This window comes from Neofelis nebulosa, chromosome 6 (assembly GCF_028018385.1).
Source record: "Neofelis nebulosa isolate mNeoNeb1 chromosome 6, mNeoNeb1.pri, whole genome shotgun sequence".
Classification (NCBI taxonomy): domain Eukaryota; kingdom Metazoa; phylum Chordata; class Mammalia; order Carnivora; family Felidae; genus Neofelis; species Neofelis nebulosa.
Genome location: NC_080787.1, coordinates 57,901,627 through 57,920,743, shown reverse-complemented (window position 1 = coordinate 57,920,743; position 19,117 = coordinate 57,901,627). Strand labels below are relative to the sequence as shown.

Here is a 19,117-nt window from a genome sequence, read left to right as displayed (position 1 = left end):
TCTAAATGTTAAGGATAACATTTATATATATATATATAGACTATCAATTTTCTTCATCTCTCAAAATTCCCATACTTCTTATAAAAGAAAAGACAATGTTATCTTAAATACATAGTGTTTAAATCTAATATATACTCTTTGTCCCCTTAAGTTTAGAGTAGTTAAATGAATATTTAAATACTAGTATGTATTCGTATTTAGGAATACATATCCCCCAAAAGTATATGCTATAATGATTACTGTATCATCCCACCATGTTTCTTACTTCAAAACTGAATCATTATTAGCTTTCACAAAAATGATGGCCACAGGTGCACCTGGGTGGCCCATTCGGTGAAATGTCAACTCTTTTTTTTTTTTTAATATTTATTTTTGATAGAGAGAGGGAGTGAGACTTGGTAGGGCAGAGAGAGAGGAAGACACAGAATCTGAAGCTGCCTCCAGGCTCCGAGCTGTCTGCACACAGAGCCTGATGCGGGGCTTGAACTCATGAACTGTGAGATCATGACCTGAGCTGAAGTTGGACACTCAACCGACTGAGCCACCCAGGTGCCCCAAGTGTCAACTCTTGATTTGGGCTCAGGTCATGATCTCATGGATTAGTGAGATGCAGCCCTGTATTGGGCTCTGCACTGACAGTGAAGGGCCTGCTTGGGATTTTCTCTCTGCCTCCTCCCCGCTTGTGTGGACACTCTCAAAATAAATAAATTTAAAAACAAGGATGGCTACAATACATGTATGTTTCTCTATCAGTATGTGAAATCTGCACAGACATTAGAGTTGTAATGCCATACCTATATTCTGACAGCTTAGGTCATTCTCGGCTCCCTTTTCCATCTCTGAATTTTTTGGATGGCTTACTGCCTGTTTTAGTTTTCTCTCTGGACGTGAGGCACTGGCAGCAAACTTGTACAGGCTTGTTTTCTCAGATCCGAAATGAGCCACACTGGGTTTCCGTAAAAAGCAGTGTTTTCTATGGAAGTGCTGCTGAGCACTCTCAGGATCGTGAAACGCTTTGGTGCAAGTGCCACACTTGATGACATACTGTTGCTCCTCTTCCTCCTCACTCTTTTCTTCTCTGTGCACTTCATGGATGTGAGTATTGATGTCAGTTACATTCTGTGCTGTTGCTGAACACAAGGTGCAGCGAAACCACAGTTTACCTTTATCCAGCATGATTTGGAGACATCTACCATAATCTTCCTTTCTGTTAACTTTACAGATGTAACTCTCACGGCAACCACAGGTTAACAGGTTACTGGTCTCTATTACTGGAAAATCATTCTCAGTTTTAATTGAAGTTTCAGTTTTTTCTGACACAAACACATAATCTGTGCTGTGGTGCTCCTTATAATGACTTAGAAATGCTTCTTCCACATTAAAGGTAAGATCACAAAGCCCACAGAAGTACTTAACTTTTATCTCATTGTTATGCTCATCTTGGCAATGTCGGTACAGTGTTTCAACCTTGTGAAAAGTCTTTTTGCAATGGGCACAGCTGTATCTATGAAACTGGTGACTTGCTAAAGACATGCAATGCTGTTTTACACAGTCCTGGGAATCAAACATATCTTCACAAATTCGGCACTGCCATTTACCCCTTGGGGGACTATTTGCTGGAGAATGATCAATAATAGTAATAGTTGAAGAAGGATTCTTAGCAGTCAAATTACTCACCAATGTTGCAGAGGATGTTGGCAAAGTTTCACCTTCTACCTCATCCGTCTCATAAAAATATCTGTGTCCATTATGAAATTCAGTCACATGTGCCATGATAGTCTCTTTTCTTGTTAACTCCTTTTTGCATGTCCGACACCAGAAAAGAAAGTTATTTAAATGTGCCCCTCCATGAATCCGGCTCATATGTAAACGGATGACCCCTGAATCTTCACATACCTTTCCACAGACCACACACTTATAACACATTGTGTTTGCTGAGAAAACATGTTTTTCCACTGCATCTTCACTTGGGAATTGTTGATGGCATTCACAAAACCAGGTTTTAACAAATGACTTTTCTTTCTGAACACAAACTGTACCTTCATGGCTTTTACCTTCTAAATTCATCTTCTTTTTTGGAACAGTGGTGCAATCTTGTGAGTTAGATTCTTGAACAGCCATGGTTCTTTTAAGTGATGAAAATTTTGATCGATCTAGCAAGAGATTCAAGTCAGAAGAAGGTTTGTTCCCTTCACTGCTATGGCAATAAAGTAAGACTGATTCTTCCATTGAGGTAATGACTCGGACTTTGTGCCCTGAATTCTGCTTGTGATTTCGGGTACTGGTTTCATCTGCAAAGACTTGGTTGCAATTTGGACAGTAACCTCTTAATACGAATTTTTCTGCAACTTGGGCAATGCTCTTCTCAGCCAAAGCTACAGGACCAGCATTTCGACAACGAACTCTAAATTAGATGAAAAAAAACCTCTTTTGTAAGTACTTTCTAAATACGGTATCTCTGCTTTTTATAGGAATTATAAACAATGTATACAAAAAGCACTAAAAGATATTTTTCAATAAAAATGCAGGTTACAGAATAATTTTACCTCAGAGTACCTGAGTATTACCTATATTTTGTCTGTTTCTAATCCATGTACAGAACAGTAAAACTAGAATCAAAGGATCAAAAAAATTCATACAAATATTTGGAAACTGAATCCCTAATCTTTAGAAGTTAAACAACAAATTTCTACTAAATCTATGGGTCAAAGGAGAAATTAAAAGGGAAAAGGGAAAATATTATTAAATAAATGAAAAAGAAAACAACCTATCAAAACCTAAGGGTAATTCAATGCTTAGAGGAAAACTTATAACTTTAAATGTTTATACAGAAAAAGAAGGTCCAAAGTCAATCTAAGCTTCTACCATAGGAAGCTAGAAAAACATAAGCAAATTAAACCCAAAGTTTAATTTTTTTTTAATGTTTTTTATTTTTTTGAGAGACAAAGTGTGAATGGGGGAGGGGCAGAGAGAGAGAGACAGAGAGACAGAGAGACAGAGAGAGAGAAACAGAGACAGACAGACACAGAATCCAAGGCAGGGTCCAGGCTCTGAGCTGTCAGCACAGAGACCAACGTGGGGCTCAAACTCACAAGCCATGAGATCATGACCTGAGCCGAATGCAGACGCTTAACCAACTGAGCCACACAGGTGCCCCATAAACCCAAAGTTTAAAGAGCAGAAATCAACAAAGTAAAAAATGGGCAAAAAGCAGAGAATCATCAGTAAAGTCAAATGCTGGTGGTTTCAAAGATCAGCAAAAATTTGTTTTGAGACAAATTATAGAAATAAACATAAACGCTAAAAAAACCAAAAAGCTTAAAAAAAGCTGACGTTCATAAAAGTTGAAGTAAACAAAATATATTCCTGAAGAATAAGCAAAGGATACTCAGGAAAGAGGATGGACAACCACAAAAGACATAATTAATATGATAGCAAAGTCTAGACTGGGACAGAATATAGTCACATATTTCTGACAAAATATTTATATCTAGAATATATCAAGAATTCCAATTCACTATGAAAAACGCAAACAATCCAATCTTTAAACTAGCAAAAGACTTGAACAGACATTTCACAAAAAAAGATAAATGAATCACCCATAAGCACATGAAAAAGTGCCCAACATCATTGTTTATCAGGGAAATGCAGATTAAAACCACAAAGAGGCACTCAAAGAACAGCTAAAATGAAAGACTGGCGATACCAAACCTTGGCAAGGATGCAGAGAAACTGGAACTCTCATACCTTGTTGGTACAAACACTTTGGGAAAGTATGTAGTAGTTTCTTATAAAATTAAATATACACTTACTCTTTGATCCAGCAATTCCACTCCTAGATATTAATCCAAGAGGAATGAAAACATATGTCCATAAAAGACTTGTACAAAATATATACAGTGGCTTTATTTATGATAGCTAAAAACTTTAAATCCAAATGTCCATCATCAGGAGAATGAATTAACAAATTGTGCTAAGTTCATATAATAAAATACTACTCACCAATAAAGAGGAACAATGTACTAAGCAACATAGGTGTATCTCGCAGCTATTATGACAAATACAAGAGAATACATACTACATGATTTCAATTACATGAAGTTCTCAAGGAGATGAAGCCAATGCAAGGTGGAAAAAATATCTAGAGCAAGCAGGGTAAGAGGGTGGGAAATGACTGGAAAGGGACACAATGGAACTTTCCACAGACAGGTAACATATTATGATAAAAGCATAGGTTAACAGATGTAGGTATCTATCTGTGATTTTATGTCAAAATCATAAAAGTTAAGATGTGTACACTGTGATTAATTTAATTTGTATTTCAAAAACAAAGAACTTTTAAAAATAATTAAGGGGCTGGGGCGCCTCGGTGGCTCAGTCAGTTAAGCGTACGATTTCAGTTCAGATCATGATCTCTTAAGTTGTCAGTTTGAGCCTTGCATCAGGCTCTGTGCTGGCAGTGCAGAGCCTGCTTGGGATTCTCTCTCTCTCTCTCTCTCTCTCTCTCTCTCTCTCTCTCTCTCTCTCTCTCTCTCTCTCTGCTTCTCCCCTGCTAGTGCACACACACACACTCTCTCTCTCAGATTAAATAAACTTTAAAAAAAATAAGGGGAATAAAGAGCATAAAGATGTATAGAATAAAATGGGTAAATGGAGGTTCGCTAGACTATTCTGCTGACTTCATACAGTTGAAATTTTACATAATAAAACATTAAGAATAAAAATAACAGGTAGAACCAGGATTTGAACTCACGAAATATAAGTCAGAACCAGGACTGCTAACCTTAGTAGTTACACTGGGTATATACAGAGTAATTATATTCTACTGCCTCGTTTATTGAGAACATATTTTACTCGAAGGTTTGTGAAAATAATTGTTCTATTTAAATGAATGCAATTTAGTAGATACGAACTTTTAATATATTTTAATGATATAACAGGAAAACAGAGACCTAAGAGACAGAGCACCTAAATAGAAAATATGTACAGACTTTGTTTGGATCATGATTCCAAGAAACCAAATGTGAAACAAAAAACTTTATGAGATAATCAGGGAAATTTGATAACTGATTAGGTATTTGATGCTATTAAAAATACCAGTTTTTAAAGGTGTGATAATGGTATTATAGGATTTTTTTAAAAAAAGGAGTCCTTATCATTTATAGTTATATTCAGAAGTATTTACAGATAGAATGACATTACTGCAAAATAATAACTTGCAGGGGGGTGAGAATATAAATGAACACGACTGCCGTGTGTCGCTAAATCCTGAAGCTGGGTAAAAGGTATACTGGGGTTGTACACTGCTTGATAATTTCCATTGCAAAGACAAAAAAAAATCACACTTGATTATTTGATAAATTTGGTCTTTCACTGAAATTTAATTTTCATATATATATTATACTTTCCATTCTGGTTGACTTAAAAGCAAGTCACACTTAAAGGCAAGTTAACCCACTCCTCCCCTCATACACACATTCTTCACAAACATACAGAGAAAAACACAAATAGAACTGTTGGTTTTACATTCACAGCAATATCAATATATCCACTTTTTCCACACCTTTAACTTCTCTCATTATGTTAAATTTGATTAATTTCCAGACTAATATATAATCTCATTTTAAAAGCAGAGGAACATGAAATAGAAAAACATCCTATTGAATCCTCCTACTGGTAAAGAGCTTCTTGGGCAGGATTCCCTTACAGCCTGACTAGACCTGTACAAACCTGAAGTGGGCAGTGAGCTCCATGTGAGAACGTAGTGTCTGGTGGCAGGCCACACACTTAACTTGAAATGAGACATCTTTGCAGAGAGAGATCAGAAGTTTCTTTGCAAAAGATGGAAATGATATTGGCTGTGCTATTCCCTTGTCATCTGAAAGACAAAATACACTATAACTTGCAAAGATTTAAGCAGATAGCAACCCAACCTTCCTCCCCTTTGCCTTTCTCAACATTGGCTGGAATATGTAAAAGATTGTTGTGATAAAAAACTAAGAGAAGTCATTTTCCAGCCATAAGTACAAAGGATGCTGAACTCATGCTCAAAATTTGAACCTTTAATGCAGAGAAACACCCAACTTCCCAGATATTATGGATATATAAAAATTATTACATCAAAAATTATTTTTTATATTTATTATATAAAGAAATGTTTTCTTTCCAAGTTTCTCTTCATTCCTCAAAGTAACTAAACCTTACTGCTGGTACAGATCAATGTTGAGAATTTTTTTTGAAAAATAAAAATTAAGACAATCTTTCACTTTCATGTTTCCAATCCAATGTGAGGATAAGTTACCTCAAGAATTATCTGAGAAGTATGGTAAATCAGCAAAGATTAAAGTACTTTAATAATTTTCAGAACAGAGTATTAACATACCACTCAGTTTAAAATTCTGATGGAAATGATTCTTTCCAGACATATGCTTCAAACACTCATCCTTGCTGCTAAAAAGAAGGAAGCAATTTGGACATGCAAAACACTGAATAATCTGAGGAAGAAGGTTGTTTTTATGTCCATCATCTGCAGCTTCCTAAAATACAAGCAAAGCTGTATTACAGACAACTAAAATCAATATTCAATTTTTAAAAATCAACTTTCAAAATTTCTGATTTGGAATATTCTGTACCAGTTTTTAACAAGAGAACTTTTCTTTCCTCAGTGTGAACTATGGAATTTTTATCATTAAATTGCCTATGTGGATTAAAATTTTTTTTTTCTTAACTCTTGACCATCTTTTTGTGATAATATACAAGTAAATTTGCTTTCTATATATTTTTCTTTTATATACACATCTATATTATGTTAATGAATAAATGTTTTCATATCACATATACTTTTTCTTCCATTTTGCTTTATTCACTCTACTCTGCAATATAACCTATGTTTATATATATGTATTCTTCCACAAATATCTCCATGCTTAATAATCTACAAAAATATATAGAAATAAACACACAGGGAACTGCCACTGTTTTACCAAATATTGTCATCTTACAGACTCTTCTGCTTCTTAGTTCTCTTATTCCACAATACCTAATGAAAATGCCTAAAAAAATCAACTGGAATACCTCTAATTCATTCTTCTCAATGGTTGCAAAGCTCTCAACTGGTTGTAAACCAGTGTAGGTTTACTAAGACTTAGGTAACTATTCATTACCAGACTTTTTTTTTTCTTGCCACTATAAACAACACAATGGTGTTACAAACTGATAAGAACATATACTACACTTGATCTCAGGCAAAAGGCAGAGAATAACACAATGGTGTTATAAACAACCTTGAATACATATCCTTATTTACAGACGTATTTTTCTCATTATTAGGAGTGGCCCTATTGAGTTAAAAGGTTTATTACTTGAATATTAAAGGATACTGTATGATTGTTTTTCAAATAGGCTCTACCAATTCACACATTCCCTAGCAATGAATGAGCCTGGTACAATAGCTACTGTAGATTTTTTTTTTTTAATTCATACAATTCTATGGATAGTCCATATTCTGTGGATTGCTTACTCATACCCTTTTGTCTGATGTTTCAGTTGGTTTTGTTTTCTCCCCACCGGTTAACTTGTATCATTTCTTCATTATAAAAATTAACTTTCTGTCTGATGCTCCATTTTGCAAACATTTTTGAAATATCTATGAATTTTGATGTGGTCACTTTAAAATTTTAATATAGTCAAACAGGTATGTCTTTCTAGGTGTCCACTTGGTTAAGAGGCTCCTCTATCTCAAAATTGAAAATGTTCTAAATATAAAAAAAAATTTTTTTTAAAGTAAACTCTACCTCCAATGTGGGGCTCAAACTCACGACCTCGAGATTAAGAATCACATGCTTGGGGTACCTGGGTGGCTCAGTCAGTTAAGCATCTGACTTCAGCTCAGGTCATGATCTCATACTTTGTGGGTTTGAGCCCCGTGTCAGGCTCTGTGCTGACAACTCAGAGCCTAGAGCCTGCTTCTGATTTGGTGTTTCCCTCTCTCTCTGCCCCTTCCCTGCTCACGCTCTATCTCAAATAAATAAATAAATAAATAAATAAATAAATAAATAAATAAATATAAAAAAAAAGAAAAATTTTAAGAGTCACATGCTCTACCAACTGAGTCAGCTAGGCGCCCCAAAGCTGAAAATACTTTAAAGTATCTATATTTATGTCTGTGTATGTGTGCTTGTGTATAAATATAATTTGACATCTTGTTAATGGTCCTTAGAGTAATAGCCTTAGAAGTTGTACTGTGTCTTTTTAAATTTACAATCATTAACATTAGGGATATAGAAAGTTTATATAGTGCTAATAAGATGAAACAGAAAGAGGAATAAGAAATTTACATTTAAATTGAGCACATGTGAAGAAGCACATTAGGGTTCAAAACGTGCTTTTCCATTTAGTCATTACAATAGTCCCATGAAGTACTATTTTCATTATTTATAAATGAGAAAACTAAATTTAGTTAAGTCAACACTTCCCTCCAATCAAGTTGTACCCTGGGAAGAGACAAAATAACCATTCAAACAGTCTTATACCTCGATTAAAAATTCTATGCTCTTTCCACTATACCTTACTCCATTTTAATTTAGTGAGTGCCCTGCAGAAGATCATATCTAAGAAGATACTTAGAAAGCTCTAAATAAGAGCACTAAAGGCATTTCTTAAACACCAATTTATAAAAATGTCCCTAACTTGAAGAATGCTAACAAAATAATTCTTAGTTCAACTGTGAGTTATAAATGGATTCAATATAAAGCTTGTTTAAAATATTTGCTCAATAGAACAAGAATGTGATCCTACATAAAATTTTATTGAAATATACCAATTGCAAAAGCATAGCATATTAGCTCATGCAAACTAGGGGAATAAGTGGGAAATAGTTATTCAATTCTTTTCTACCACTATATTTTCAGCTATATTAAAATAAAATACACCATACACATTTGTATATCTAAACAAAGTTAAATCACAATAAAATATTACTTTTTACCCACTAGGATCTAGGCTAGCTTAAAAGACATGTAAGTGTTGATAAGAATGTGGAAAAATTGGCATCTGCATATATTGCTAGTAAGAAAGTAAAATGGTACAGTGTGTTGGATAACAATTTGGCAGTTCTCCAAACAACCGAACATAAGTATGATATGACCCAACAATTTAACCTGTTAGACAAGTAAAGACATAGTCACACGAAGATTTATACATTTATTTATAGCAACATTATTCACAACAGCCAGAAAGTAGAAATAACTCAAGTGTCCACCAAGTGATGAAATGATAAGGAAAAAGTGGCATATATCCATATGCTGGAATGTTACTTGGCAATAAAAAGGAATGAAGTACTGATATGCTACAACATGGATGAACCTTGACAACATTATGGTAAATAAAAGAATCTTGTCACAAAAGGCCACATATTTTAAGATTCCATTTATATGAAATGCTCAGAAAAGGCAAAACCATAGTTTACAGGTTGCCTAGGGCTAGGGAGGATGGGCTAACAACAGGGAAAAATAACCTTCAATGATAGGCTGGCCCCTAGGAAGAGAATGAGAAAGAGTGGTTGTGCCTATTGACCCACAAGTGACACTGAGGTACACTGAAGCTTACAATATGTCCTCTACCACCTGCATTAAACGGAAGAAAAGCAGAAAGCTATCTAGTGATATAGCACTCATTGAATGGCTTTAATGTTAAAAACCACTAGACATTGGCTACTACTCAAAGTGTGACCCAAGTACAAGAAGCACTGGCATCACCTACAAGCTTGTTAGGAATCTTGAATCCAAGGTCCCACCTCAATTTATTATCAGAACTTGCATTTTACAAGATTCCCAAGTGATTAGTGTATTAAGTAAGAAACATCAGCATAGAAGAAATTGGAGACGAAAGGGAAAGAGGAGGGAAGCAAGGCAAAAAATGCAAATTGTGGTAATTTCATTCTCTTTCACCGAAGAATGCCATCTTTACAAAACAGAATTCACAGGTATACAATCTTCTAGTGACCTCTTCTGGCTGATTTAAGATAGGCAATTATAATTAGTGCATACCAGTTTCCTTTAGAGTTCCGGTGACGGACTCTCCAAAGAATAAGCAATAAGGAGCATTTAAAGAGAGCTGTTTGTTAAGGCCTAAGTGCTTTAGAAAGAATTATATTTTCTCTCGACAATCTTGCATGTAAGTATGACAATTTTATTTTAGAGACAAATAAAGCTCAGAGATGTTCCTTAACTTGCTGAGTACATACAGCTAATAAAAGCGACAGCAGAATCCAGGTCTGTCTGGACATCAAAGCCTTTGCTCCATTTTACCATAATGCTTCTCAGAAGGCTAAATATCATAAATTTACTTCCTGGAGACCAGTCAAAACAACATGGCATAAGTAATTCCCAGAAAAAAAGGGAACAAATTAATGAAATTTGGAAAATACAAATGAGAGTATTAATTAAGGTTAAAATACCTATCCAGATTTACTAAAGAAAAAAGATAAATAATTTGCTCGCTAAAATAGACAAAACACTTACCCTGGAATAGGGAAACAGACTCTGAAAGAACTCTAGTTTCGAAAAAGGAAGAATACTAGTCACCAAGTGAAAACACCAAAAAAATTTATGGAACGCAGTCCTCTTGTATCATTTTTCTCTTCTCTCCTTAAACCTTTGTCACAATAGGAAGCCCTGTCATTTCTTTTTGTTTCACTTTAAGGTCTTTATTCTAAATGCCATTACCTAAGCAAAGCCTTTTTTCATCTCAAAGTTAAATTATTGCAAAAGTCACCTAAAGCAGTCTCCTTTCTACACCTATGAATCCACCTTGAACACTGCTACCATCCTAATACCACTCGATCTCTTTGGTATCCCTGAGAAAGAGAAGGAATTGGGTTCTAGAATTAAAAGTCCTTCTAACTCTAAAAGGTATAAAGCATTATTTTCATCATGTCACTGTCCTATTACAATAACCTCTTGCCAGTATTAAGGTTACCACTTGTGTTGGGAGTCCCCCCAAATCATCCCCAGGTTTGATGGTTTGCTAGGATACACAGCACTCAGCATATAGTTGTATTCACAGCTATGATTCATTATAGGTTTTAAGCTATCAGGATATTTAATGTGGTATTGTTTTTAATAACAAAAAATGAAACAACTCATACATCTAAGAGGAAATTAAATGAACTATAATATACTCATACAGAGAATACTATTCATTGACTTAAAGTGTATGCATCGATTCAACAAATGTTTAAGCACTCATGTTTACAACACACTGCTTTTCTCTTTTTTTAAGTTTATTTTTGAGAGAGAGAGAGAGAGAGAGAGAGAGCAAGCACGTGTGCATGCAAGGGGGCAGGGAGTGGGACAGAGAAAGAGGAAGAGAGAATCCCAAGCAGGCTCTACACTGTCAGCACAGAGCTGGGGCATGAACTCACTAATCGTGAACTCATGACCTGAGCCAAATCAAGAATCAGACACTTAACCAACTGAGACACCTAGATGCTCCTAACACACTGATTTTCTTAATTACAGAAAAACTCACACACCTGATCTTATATAAAAATATTTATAAGTGTTTTTGATGCAACTGTAAATCAGATTTTTTCTTAATTTCACTTTCTGCTGCTTCAGATTAGGGTATAGAATTGCAACAGATTTCTGTACGTTGATTTTGTATCCTGCTACCTTACTGAATTCATTTATTAGTTCTAGTAGTTTCTTGGAATCTTTAGGGTTTTCTATATATAGTATCATGTCACCTGCAAATACTGAAAGTTTTATTTCTTCCCTACCAGTGTGGATCTTTGTTATTTCTTTTTGTTATCCAACTGCTGTGGTTAGGACTTCCAGTACTATGCTGAATAAAAGTGGTGAGAGTGGACATTCTTGTCTTGTTCCTGACCTTAGGGGAAAAGCTCTCAGTTTTTCACCACTGAGTATGATGTTAGCTGTAGGTTTTTCACAAAAGGCCTTTTTTATGTTGAGGTTATGTTCCCTCTAGACCTACTTTGTTGAGGGATTTTATCATGAATGGATATTGTACTCTGTTAAATGCTTTTACTGTATCTATTGCAATGTTTTTTATCCTTTTTCTTATTGATATATCACATTGATTGTTTTGTGTGTACTGAACCTGCTGCACCAAAACCAATAAAATACCTAGGTATAAACTTAGCCAAAGACATGAAAGACCCATACTTTGAAAACCATACAACACTGATGAAAGAAATTCAAGATGATGCAAAGAAATGGAAAGATGTTCTATGCTCATGAATAGGAAGAACACATATTGTTAAGATGTCTATACTACCCAAAGCAATCTACAAATTTAATGCAATCCCTATTAAAATACCAACGGCATTTTTCACAGAACTAGAATAATCGTAAAATTTGTATTGAACCACAAATGACCCTGAATAGTCAAAGCAATCTTGAAAAAGAAAAACAAAACGGGAGGTAACACAATTCCAGACTTCAAGTTATATTACAAAGGTATAGTAATTGTAACAGTGGGGCACAGGCATAAAAATAGACATATTGATCAATGGAACAAAACAGAAAACCCAGAAATAAACCCACAATTATATGGTCAATTAATCTTTGACAAAGGAGAAATGAATAGCCAATGGGAAAAAGATAGTCTCTCAACAAATGGTGCTGGGAAAATTGGAGAGCAACATGGAGAAGAATGAAACTGGGGACACCTGGGTGGCTCAGTTGGTTAAGGGTCCAACTCTTGATTTCAGCTCAGGTCACGATCTCCCAGATCATGAGTTTGAGCCCTGTCAGGCTCTGTCCTGACAATGTGGAGCCTGCTTGGGATTCTCTTTCTTCCTATCCCTCTATCTCTCTCAAAATAGATAAATAAACATTTAAAAAAAATAGAATTAAAAAAAGGAAACGAAACTGGACCACTTTCTTTCACCATACACAAAAACAAACTAAAAATGGATTGAAGACCTAGATGTGAGACCTGAAACCATAAAAATCCTTGAGGAGAGTACAGGCAGTAATCTCTGACACTGGCCATAGCAAGAATTTTCTAGATATTTCTACCAAGGCCAGGGAAATAAAAGCAGAAATAAACTATTGGGGCTTCATCAAAATAAAAAGTTTCTGCACAGCAAAGGAAACAATCAACACAATTAAAAGGAAACCTACTAAATGGGAGAAGACATTTGCAAATGACATATCCGATAAAGGGTTAGTATCCAAAATATATAAAGAGCTTATACAACTCAGTCAAAAAACAAATCGTCCAATTAAAAAATGGGCAGAAGACATGAACAGACATTTCTCCAAAGACATTCAGATGACCAACAGACACATGAAAAGATGCTCAACATCACTCATTATCAGGGAAATGCAAAGCAAAACTATAAGAGGTGATAATGAGATATCACCTCTTATCTGTCAGAATGGCTACAATCAAAAACAAAAGAAACAAGTATTGGCGAGGATGTGGAGAAAAAGGAACCCTTGTGCACTGTTGGTGGAAATGCAAACTGGTGCAGCCACTCTGGAAACAATATCGAGGTTCCTTAAAAAGTTAAAAAATAGAACTACTCTGTGATCCAGTAATCGCACCACTGGGTATTTACCCAAACACAAAAACACTAATTCAAAGTGATAATGCACCCATATATTTATAGCAGTATTATTTACAATAGTCCAAGTATCCATCGATTGATGAATGGATAAGGAAGATGTGGTGTATATATACACAATGGAATATTACTCAGCTATAAAAAAGAATGAAATCTTGCCATCTGCAGAGAAAGACAAACACCCTATAAATTCACTCATAGGTATGATTAAGAAACAAAACATGAGCTAAGGGGAAAAAAGAGAGAGAGACACAAACCAAGAAACAGACTCTTAACTATAGAGAATAAACAGATGGTTACTAGAGGAGATGAGTGAAATAGGTGATAGGGATTGAAGAGTATACTTGTCATGATGAACGCTGAGCGTTCATAAAGTAAAAACTTAAGGGGCACCTGGGTGGCTCAGTTGGTTAAGTGTCCAACTTTGGCTCAGGTTATTATCTCATGGTTCTTAATTTCAAGCCCCACTTTGGGCTCTCTATTGTCAGCACACAGCTGGCTTTGGATCCTTTGTCCCACTCTCTTTTTTTGCCCCTCCCCCGCCTGTGCTCTCTCTAAACATTAAAAAAATTTTTTTTTAAATGAAAAAAAAATTTTCTCCACAGTGAACATATTGCACAAGTAACATTTTGTAACGTTAATAAGTCATTATAGATATATAATTTCAAATATAGTAAACACACACTACAGAATCATCTATTATACAGATTTGTGTATGCCACGAATCAACCTGTCTCCCTTGAGATTTAACACTTAATGAGAGTTACATAAAACAACCTTTTGTATACTAGATTTCTTAACACTAGCATTAATAAAGGAATTGTTATTTAATTTACTAGATGGCTCCAACATTTCAACAGGCAGTGAAAGGCAGCACACTTAAGATTAAAGTTCTAGTTCTCATCATAAGCATCTTGAAGAATGTTAATTCCACAGAGCAACTCCATCAAAGGAAGGGCTTCGATGATAATCTTTAGGAGTGCTGGCTTTCAGTAATGAAGTTTACCTGTCCACAAAAATTTAATGTTCCAATCATTTTACTCTTGACCCTTATGTGCACCACTAGTGACTGCAGGCTTAAGAGCAGCAAGAAAACACTTGCATTGAATTCCATGGTTCTCTAGAAAAAATACCTACTCTTAGGACATCCTCTTACCTTAGCAAAAAGATGATCCCTATATTGCTGTTGAGTAACAAAATTTTTGTAACATACTACACAAGCAAAGGAATTGACGAATGGTCCATGTAGTGTAATTGTCGGATCACATGGAGAGTGATCAAACCTACTCGGCAAAAGAGAGGTAGCATTAGAAAAGTCCACATTTTAGGAGCCAAACTATGTTGCTTCATTTGTTAAGCATTTGCTTATTTGTTTACACACACATACACACAACACACTCAGAAATTTATACTTTTCTATTGAAATATTAAAAACGTTCTTCATGTTCAAGAAATGCCACACAATCCCTTCAAACAGTGACCAACAGTTAGCTCAAGATTTCATAAAAGTATCCAAGATCCAATAAAACGGATTTAAGCATGTCTTGCCAAACTGGTACAATTCCAGTCTGAAAGTTATAGAGCCATCATCTTTTCCTTTTTGCCTTATTTGCCACAATATTTACTAATAGTTGTAAATGAATCAATAGAATTATAATCTCATGTCAAGATTTCTGGCATACACCTGTTTCCTAAAAATGGCTTTTAATCCTTTTAATGTTCACTTTAATCATTTAATAAGTATGTGTCATTTTAAACTGCCTCAAAGACTTTTAAAAACTCTTTAGATATAGTATGCTACCTAGTTATTTATAGAATGCTGAAGACCGTACAAAAGGCTCTATAGGTAGGTTAATGCATAAGCAGGGTGAGACATCTAGAAATGAAAAAGGTTGTGAGACCCCAAATTCTCAATTTCCATCTTTAAACTATTAGAAGGAGAGATTATGAAGGTAGGAATGTTTTATACCTTTAATACTGCTTTTCCCTGATATTTACTTTCTCAAGCTCTACTATTAAAAAAATTCAGTAAGTTAATAAGATAGGTTTATAAATAGAATATTTATTATTAATTTTGCTACATTTAGTTTGCTTTTAACATTTCTTTTGTAATACCATATTAGCTTTCTTTAGGCTAAACCAAATACCTGTAAGTGCTTTGTGTCTCTTGAAATTTGCATTTATGGGCTGGCTTTATCTACAACGGATTCAACTGCATATCAATGTAAAAATCTGTTCAAAATTTTATGAGACATATTAGGATAAATACATACTTGAATGCTACAAGTCTTTAAAGAAAAGAATATAACTAGAGAAATCTGACTTTAGGCCTTCTAGAAAACCTAAGAAATATAAATTTAAAATAACTATCATAAGAGCATAAAACAATTTGTCTGGAATATAAAGCTATGGTTACAACGGCATGAGTGCATCATGCTTTCATTATATGAAATCACTTTGTAACACATTTGCTCTTCAGTATCCACTATTCTGAGTATCACACTCACCTTTTCAAATGTCCTAAGAGAAGGTGTCCATTATCAAATTCCTTGTTACAGTGCATTATGGGACATAAAATTGGTTTCCCAGACACCTGCATCTGGCCTCCTCTTCGGAATGAACTTTTTTTTCCAGAATTAATTGTGCCTGTTTTGAGTCCTGCATTATTGGAAATACAAATTCTTAAGTTCCTACTTCAGATATTTGTCCTTTGGACAGGTAACCAAAATTACGGCAAAATAATAAATACTATGAAATAGCATCAACTGGGTGATTCTAATTATAATTAAAAATTTCTTAGCTTTCTAATAAAGCATATGATAACCTAAAAATAAATAGTTATTTGGGACAAATAAAGCTGTTAACATCTTTTTTTTGTTTTTTAAAGATTTTATTTTTTTAAGTAATTTCTATACCCAATGTAGGGCTCAGACTTCCAACCGGAGATCAAGAGTCACATGCTCTATTGACTCAGCTAGCCAGGTGCCTTTTCTTTTTGTTTTTGAAATAGGTATAGGGATTAAGTTTGTTTGTATGTTTATTATTGCTACAGCCAGTATGGGTCTTGAACTCAAGACCCTGAGATCAAGAGTCACATGCTCTGTTGACTGAGCCAGTCAGGAGTCCTGAATGCTGTTAACATCTTTAAGTAACATTCTCTGGGGGAAAAAACTCTATTTTCTTAAGTTCAACAGCCAAGAAATGTCAAACATTAAATACTGATTAGAAAAGCAGTTGCTGGGGCGCCTGGGTGGCGCAGTCGGTTAAGCGTCCGACTTCAGCCAGGTCACGATCTCGCGGTCCGTGAGTTCGAGCCCCGCGTCAGGCTCTGGGCTGATGGCTCGGAGCCTGCAGCCTGTTTCCGATTCTGTGTCTCCCTCTCTCTCTGCCCCTCCCCCGTTCATGCTCCGTCTCTCTCTGTCCCAAAAATAAATAAAAAAACGTTGAAAAAAAAAAAAAAAAAAAAAAAAAATATACAACTGGGAGAGCGGGAAGAGTGGAGAGCTCAGGGAGGCAAGGAAAATAAGAGTGGTACTTTCTGAAGAAACCAGCCACTGAGCAATGAGTTCCAACCTGGATATCAAATAATGCAGATCTCAGTAATAAATTTACAGAACACAAAGCAGAGATTTACTTATTGTTACTACCTCTTTCCTTTCTATTTATTCTATTTTGTCCCTCTTCTTCTCCTTTCATGTAAAAAAATTTTTTTTTAAATCTTATTTGAGAGACAGAGAGAGCGAGAAGAAAGTGCCAGTGGGGGAGGAACAGAGACACAGAGGGAGACACAGAATCCAAAGCAGGCTCTAGACTTCGAGCTGTAAGAACTGAGCCTGACACAGGACTTGAACTTAGGATATGAACTCAAGAACCATTCTTGAGATCATGACCTGAACCGAAGTTGGACACTTAACTGAGCCGCCCAGCCACCCCTCTTTTTCTCCTTTCAAAGTTTGCCTATCACTAGTTTCTCTCTTTCTTTTTAAAGTAAACTCCATGCCCAAAGAAGAGCTGGAACTCACAACCCCAAGATCAAGAGTCACATGGCTCTACTGAATGAGCAAGCCAAGCACCCCTTTTCATCACTACTTTCTCTTAATTAATCTTCCTCTATCCTGATCCATTCTTCATCCCCTCTCTTTCTTTATAATCACACAACTCTTGTAGACTAATACCCCTGGCCAAATTTTGTTCCCAGGGAAATTCCGAATGCATGATATATGATGGAAATTTTGTAGTCACACTGTATAAACCATGAAATGTAAAACTGCCAGGAGGATTCTGACTGTATATCACATGATTATACACAGACGGTTTGATTATTGACTCCCTTTTATAATTATTTGTGGATTGTTTCAATACCTTGAATATTTCATACAATAGAAAACTAAGTTATTTATCTTTATGGCAGATTTAAAGATTTAAATAGAACTTAAAGATTTAAATAGAATGAATTATTCTTTTAACATCATCTAGTTTTAAGATCTAGTTTTAAGATCTCCAAATGGTTATTATACAAACTTAAGGTTTCAACTGCTTTTCTGCTGTTTTAGTTCTCATGGGGGGAAGGCCTCCATTAAAAGCTGCCAAAATGCTTATCAATGTGTTCTGACAACATTGAACAGCATAGCATTAATCATATTTTAATCTTAAAGAGGCATTAAATGACAATGCATTTTTTTTATCCTTAATTTTCCGATGCAGTCGCAATTATGACAGTTTTTATTTACCGTCGATCCACATTCTAGATGTTGCTCCATTTTGATCTTTAACTAAATAAAGGCTCTGGCTAAAAATAATAGCAGAAAACAATCTATTGAAAGAAAATAAGCTTTACCCATGGAAAGGCAAAAGACAGAATTTTTTTTTCAAAATACAGAAATTTAAACAACTCTTTTCCTTAAATAGTATAGGAAGTGTTGTTTTTGGGGCGCCTGGGTGGCTCAGTCAGTTGAGCGTCCAACTTCGGCTCAGGTCATGATCTCACAGTCCGTGAGTTCGAGCCCCACGTCGGGCTCTGTGCTGACAGCTCAGAGCCTGGAGCCTGTTTCAGATTCTGTGTCTCCATCTCTCTCTGAACTCCCCCCCCCCCCCCCCCCATTCATGCTCTCTCTCTGTCTCAAAAATCAATAAAGGTTAAAAAACTTTAAAAAAAAAAAAAAGAGAGAGTGTTGTTTTTAAGTTATGAAGTATTCAAATGTATACAAACTGGCCTAACTGTAAAGATCTATAAAAGATGAATTTCTAGTAGAGTAATTATAAATAAAGTACTTAAACTACTTCTAATCAAAGAACTGAATTACAAAGCTGGATACTTTGGAATAGATTGAACAAGTCCCTTAGTGCTACTTTAAAGTAGAATCTCACTTTCTGTAATTTAAGAAAACAATGACTCATCTCTGTTTCCCCAGCTATACCCTATCCAAATATCTCAGCACTTTCTAAAGATAATTTATGGAATAGCATCATACCAAATATAGTCAGTGCTGAAGCAGCTGTTCTAGAAATAGATCCCAAACTTTC

At 35.2% G+C, this 19,117-nt stretch overlaps 1 protein-coding gene across 4 annotated transcripts in view; it reads right to left on the bottom strand.

The window, feature by feature from the left end:
- The window catches only part of ZNF451 (zinc finger protein 451), an 89,806-nt gene that overhangs the window by 29,071 nt on the left and 41,618 nt on the right, over nt 1-19,117 (bottom strand). For all 4 annotated transcript variants that reach the window (XM_058734323.1, XM_058734326.1, XM_058734324.1 and 1 more), the window contains 5 exons: nt 16,102-16,252; nt 14,751-14,877; nt 6,383-6,536; nt 5,731-5,878; nt 795-2,404 (listed from right to left, as the gene is read on the bottom strand). In XM_058734323.1, the coding sequence (XP_058590306.1) occupies nt 795-2,404; nt 5,731-5,878; nt 6,383-6,536; nt 14,751-14,877; nt 16,102-16,252 (2,190 nt within the window). The remainder of the gene's footprint in view (nt 1-794; nt 2,405-5,730; nt 5,879-6,382; nt 6,537-14,750; nt 14,878-16,101; nt 16,253-19,117) is intronic.